Genomic DNA, 5974 nt, shown 5'->3' with positions numbered 1-5974 from the left:
ATTAGCTTTCTTCATTTTAACTTTTTGGCAACAATCTTCAAAACTTTTAGCTGGCCTACCAGCAGAAAATGTCGGCTTACCAATCTTAGAACACACAAGTTGTGGCAAGTCTATTTCAAATCCCTCTCTCTCTTTTTCGGAAAACGTTTGTCCACCTTAGGTCCAAATTCTGAATTAACTTCGCACGTATGTTTTTAATTTAACAAATTTGATTCTATCACTAGATCCTAAACTGATATTCCCTGGTACAAAATCCATTATTCCATCAAGGCTTTAATTTTTTGGGGTCGACAGCCAAAAATTAAAAATTTCCTGTCTGGAAATTTTAGGAGTCATTTTGAAAATTGAAAATAAATGTATTGGTGCCGCAGCTAGCCGCAGAATGTTTTCGTGGATTCTATTAGTATATACATCAATTGAGAGAATAGGTATAGTAAGTGATCTATATTCCGCCATATAAGAAAGATTTCTTCTACAAAGCAAAAAAATAATAATTTGGTACTCACCAAAAACTCAAAAACTTTATCAGCTCCAAAAAAATATGTGCGTCCACTTCGGTAACAATTTTTACATTTCCTGAATTTTCTTACTTAAAACAATGACGGAGAAAAATATGAAGTTAAAACAAAGTTTCTTTAAACAAGTTATTGAGCCTTAAAAATACTCAGTTTTCGTTGCACGCACAATTTCATTTTTTACTTATTGCTTACTATGACTTTTGGATAGCGTTATGTTTATATGTAGCCAAATTTTTTCAAACAAAGTTGTATTTACTCTTAAGTAGACAATATTCTTGCATATTTAACAAAAATTTTATTGAAAAATTACAAACAAAAAATTTAATTAAATTACCCTAGCTTTGCACATTGGACCACTGTGCGCTGGCTTAGTCATGTCGTACGAATGGACAGAAACGCTCCAGCTGTGAAGGTATTCATCGCGGGTCGCGAAGGCGGAATATGAAAGCCGCCAACGCGATGAAAGGACCAAGTGGAGAAGGACTTCTTCACCTGGCATTTAACGCATCAGTTGGCACAGAAGTGAAATGACTGACGTACTGCTTTGGACTCGGCCAAAATCTCTTAGATGGTTATAGTGCCAAATAAGAAGAGGAAGAAGAACTTTGTGCGTCCCAGATGCTTTTGCTCAAGCGAAGATTGGACCAACCTATCAGTAATGTATTTATTGTCTGGCAAAAGATTCAGTTGGTTATTTTTATGTAACCTGCTGACTTTAGCTTTTACAAATTGGACAGCTATGGGAACATTGTACTTTCTCGCAAAACAAAACCATTTGAGTAAATCCTTTTTTGGTTCTCACACCGTTTTAAAGTTTGCCGTTGCCCAAGTCCGGCTTCTGTATTTTACAACGCTTTTATCAACTTGCAATGTTGTGTGTCCAGACCACAATTTATACTATAAATGTAGCAAAGCTATTTATAGCAAATTCTAGATATCAACCTAGTCTAGATATCAACCTAGTCTGGATATCAACGTCGTTGTAGGCATCATATTAAAGAGATACAACTAGAAGACTCTAGATGTCACCCCGCCAGAAGAAGTTAAATATTGCGCTTAAATATATGCACTATTTACATACGTTACAGCGGAAATGGACGACACGCCATTTCTTTAAAATTAACTGCTTCTATATGTATGTATGTACATATACTAAACGTATGTATGTATACTAAACGTGAGCAAACAACATTTTTTTTGCATTGTCTTCTGTTTTCTTTTCACTGCAAGTTAAATTATTTTAATATCTATTGCAAAATTTTGTACAGACAAGACTAAAAAGTAGAAAATAAATAAAACTTTTTAATTTTTTCGTTTTCAATCTCATAAATGGTTTATAATGACTTTTGCTTAAATTTCAAAGTCAAAAGTTATCAAAACAAATTCTGTGGAACTAAGATATTTTATTTTCTAATTTTTAGTCCACTTATAAAAGCGTTGTATATTAAAAATTTTTTTATTTAATTTTTTTTTATCTTTACTCTTGCTTTCATTTTGACTTATTTTGATAACAATAAATTTTTTTAAACCAAGGAAAGAAACCGATTCAAAATAACGTTCCGGTTTCGGTTTCAGTTTTGCAAAGTGTTTCGGTTTGGGTTTTGGTTTCGTTCCAGTTACGGTTTTGGAATAAAAAAATGAAAACAAGTTTGACAAGAAAAATTATTTATTATATTAACGTCACAACGTTAAGTAACATTGTAACATTGTAATAAGAATGAGTTGTTGCTGATAGGTATTTACCGTCTTTGGCCACTAAGAGAGGACGGATAATTTCAGAACTTTTCGGTCCACTAACAAAATCGGAATTACGATTCGCGTCTAAAAGCTTAAACAGACGGCAGCGTTGATCCGGACTAACTCGGACTAAATCCGGGTCAACTGCCGTTAATTCCTGAGTTGATCCGGATCAACCATATTACGAAAAAATCTCCGAGTACCAGCTGTTCCACTTGCAGCTTTTTAGTGGCAGCGTATGATGGTTCAAGTAGCTCCACGATATCTGTGATTTTTTCTTCATACTAGTCAACAAATATGTCATGCAAGTCAATTTTTGTGAATCGGCATAGTTATGCTACTGAAGAAAAAAAATTTTGGTTGCTAGATCCTGCATTGAGGTTGAGGTTAAATTGTTTTGAAGTTGCACTTATAAAGGTTACAATGTTTTGTTTTAAAGACTTGCATCAATCAAGGAATTTCCAGGGCTGCCAGATGTTTAGAGTCTAAAATCTGTACCCGGCACGGACAAGAAGTGGTGGGTGAAAAAACCGTTCAAAATCCGTACGCTTAAATTTGTTTGGCGAGCAAAAAAACAAAACGTTTGTACTTCGGTGAACACAGGAATAGTACTTTTAATAACATCAAATGAAGCAACTCATATTTCCGCTAATCCTATTTATTAATTGCTTCACAGACAACCTTATTATTTTTCTGACTAGAAATTTTTAACAAGCAGGGTGTTCTTATTATACGTACATATAACAAAACTTTTCAGGTAGGTTGTCGACCCTACCGAGTAACAGTATAATTTTCGAAGCGATGGTTAAAGTTGAAAAAATAAATTTTATTTTTTTTTTAATTTTACGCGACAAACACTCCCAATAATCGAAGTCTACCAATATGTTGTTATATATAATTTTAAAGCCCTATAAATCCTATTCTGATGTTTGATTTTTAAAATCGGATGAAAAATAGTCAAGCTGTTATAGATAAGTCCCTCAAGTACGAAAATAACGCATTCTTTAATAAACAATAATTAGGGTTCAGGAACTATAAGAAAGGCTGAGCTCCAAAACGTCAGTTGCAAAGCAACTATACAAAGTCACGCATTCCTAAATGCAAATGTGAAATTTTTGACGATGTGGCATGTGTCAAAATGTATCGTAAAAGTTATCGATGCGTATACAGAAAGCAAACTGCGCATCGCTAAGCTAATCGATACTTTGATGACATTTCGAAATAAACAATGGCCGACGTCGAAGGGTAAGATTACATTTTTCTATCCTAATTTATTGCTATATGGAATATTTAAAATGTGCAATATATATGGTTGCAATGCGTCGCAACTCTGCATATACAAACAGTTTGAATACCGCAGTATCCAAACATTGTATTGATACGTTTTGGAAGTCAGCCAAACCTATGAGATATGTGTAAAACAGGCAAATTTTTACAATATGAAAAAAGCACTCCAAAAATCCGTACATCTTGACGCAGAGCTAAATATCCGTACGTTGAATCCGTACGACCATTTTTAACCCTGCAAATACTTACCGTACGAAAAAAATCCGTACTTCTGACAGGGCTGGGAATCGCACGTATTGAAAGTTGCGGTAACCGTGTACGCACTGTAAATATTTTTGATCGGACAAAATGAAATTAAGTTACGAGCAATTATAAGGGTCAACCTATGAAAGCCCAGAGTTTGAAGGGGTATTAAAATTCTAAGTATTCATATTTTTTGTGCTTCATTAAATCTATAACTTTAGTAGTCACACAGTGTTATTATCCCGACGACATCCTTGACGGTGGTACCAGGGGGGAAACCGTACATAACGGTAGAAGGTTTATTTTCGGTTAAAGTCTAACACTGATAACTTAGTTATTAAAACCGACGAATAGTTTTATATCAACTTCTGTGTACTTCTATTTTTGTGTTTTCGTACAACATACCTCTATTAGTTAGAATAATTTTAATTTTAATTTTGTGTGTCCCAGATGCTTTTGCTCAAGCGAGGATTGGACCAGACCTATCAGTAATGTATGTATTGTCTGGGAAAAGATTCAGTTGGTTATTTTTATGTAACTTGCTGACTTTAGCCTTTACAAATTGGGCAGCTATGGGAACATCGTACTTTCTCGCAAAACAAAACCATTTGAGTAAATCCTTTTTTGGTACTCACACCGTTTTAAAGTTTGCCGTTTCCCAAGTCCGGCTTCTATATTTTACAACGCTTTTATCAACTTGCAATGTAGTGTGTCCAGACCACAATTTATACTAGCCGTCATCGATTCGCCACTTCGCTGCTCGCTATGTTTGAGTTCCGGTCGCTTAACGAAAAATTTGCATGTGAAAGCAACAACAAAGTTAGCTGGCAAATATGGACGATAGCGAGTGTGGTTATACCTCATTAATTCGCNGAAAGCAACAACAAAGTTAGCTAGCAAATATGGACGATAGCGAGTTTGGTTATACCTCATTAATTCGCCATCTTCTCGCCGGACTCAATGTTTCCAAGTTTTTCCGAGGATATTAGACGAGTTTTACTATTGTGAATAGTTGAAATGTGAACTGTCAAGCGGTACAAACGAAAAATTGTTATACAAACAGAATATTTGAATAAAAATGGCAACGGAGGACAAATCGTAAGTAATTAATTGTGGATTTATAAATATTTATTACTACAAACTATTAAAATTGTTTTGCAGAAAACGAAAGGTGTGGACCGTCGTAGAAATCAAGGGATTGCTGAAATGCTACTTGGCAAGAAAGGAGGAGTTCCTACATGCGAGAAAAAAGCGAAATGCTTATGCCCACGTCTTGGAAGACATGGTGGCACAAGGTTTCACCGTAAGTTTGAAGTGTAATTTTTTATTGTACAGATCTAAACAAAAAAAAAAAATTATCTAGGATCCAACGACGACCCCAGTAACCTTAGAAGGAAAGATGCGCACTCTGTTGTANGGATTGTACAAATCTAAACAAAAAAAAATTATCTAGGATCCATCGACGACCCCAGTAGCCTTAGAAGGAAAGATGCGCACTCTGTTGTCTGCATACAAGTGTGCAAAAGACAACGCAAGCAGAACCGGTGCCGCACCATGCATTGCTCCGTACATGGATGAGATGGAGGAGATTTTCGGAAACAGTGCGCTGCTTTCCAATAACCACACGCTTAATGTGGGTCATTGTCGAGCATAGCCACTTGGGACGCCACCACCACCTCAACAAGCAGATTCCCCACAACCAGCACTACCCCCACGTCCGACAGCACTTTCACAGCCACCAAGATCCCCACAACCATCANACGCCACCACCACTTCAACAAGCAGATTCCCCACAACCAGCACTACCCCCACGTCCGACAGCACTTTCACAGCCACCAAGATCCCCACAACCATCACTACCTCACCCTCCAACAGCATTTTCACAGCCCACACTGCCCCACCGTCCAACAGCACAGCCATCAAGATCCCTACTGCTACCGCCACCCCCAAGTCCAGCAGCATCAGCACACCCAACAAGATCCCTACTGCTAGTACCATCCAGCAGTTTCACATACAGCATCAGCACTATCTGCGTACCCAACAACATCCCCAATTCCACGAGCATCTCAACACCCAACAACATCCCACCTTGCAGCAACATCCCCATACACAGAACTACGTCCGCAACCAATATCCCCACAACCGGCTGTATCGCCGTCCCCACCTACATCCCCACATCCTGAATCATC

At 37.1% G+C, this 5974-nt stretch overlaps 2 protein-coding genes across 2 annotated transcripts in view; one reads left to right on the top strand and one right to left on the bottom strand.

Annotated features, from left to right (window-relative positions):
* Nucleotides 1–4863: 4863 nt before the first annotated feature.
* Nucleotides 4864–5439, top strand: LOC108360830 (uncharacterized). Its single transcript, XM_017613271.1, has 3 exons — nt 4864–4883; nt 4947–5088; nt 5239–5439. The coding sequence occupies exons 1-3, from the start codon at nt 4864–4866 to the stop codon at nt 5437–5439; spliced, it is 363 nt and encodes a 120-aa protein (XP_017468760.1).
* A 412-nt stretch (nt 5440–5851) lies between these two features.
* The window catches only part of LOC108360829 (uncharacterized), a 1310-nt gene continuing 1187 nt past the window's right edge, over nt 5852–5974 (bottom strand). Inside the window, exon 4 of the mRNA XM_017613270.1 lies at nt 5852–5964. Within this exon, the coding sequence (XP_017468759.1) occupies nt 5852–5964 (113 nt within the window). The remainder of the gene's footprint in view (nt 5965–5974) is intronic.

Source organism: Rhagoletis zephyria, unplaced genomic scaffold (assembly GCF_001687245.7).
Source record: "Rhagoletis zephyria isolate East Lansing unplaced genomic scaffold, Rhagoletis_zephyria_1.1 Rzeph_scaffold_00637, whole genome shotgun sequence".
Taxonomy (NCBI): domain Eukaryota; kingdom Metazoa; phylum Arthropoda; class Insecta; order Diptera; family Tephritidae; genus Rhagoletis; species Rhagoletis zephyria.
The sequence above is the reverse complement of the archived record's forward strand: the minus strand, read 5'-3'. Positions and strand labels throughout refer to the sequence as shown.

Coding starts and splice junctions, on each gene's coding strand:
- LOC108360830 (XM_017613271.1), top strand. CDS start 4,864: ATGGCAACGGAGGACAAATC. Junction 4,884..4,946: donor ATGGCAACGGAGGACAAATC/GTAAGTAATTAA, acceptor ATTGTTTTGCAG/AAAACGAAAGGTGTGGACCG. Junction 5,089..5,238: donor TGGTGGCACAAGGTTTCACC/GTAAGTTTGAAG, acceptor AAAATTATCTAG/GATCCATCGACGACCCCAGT.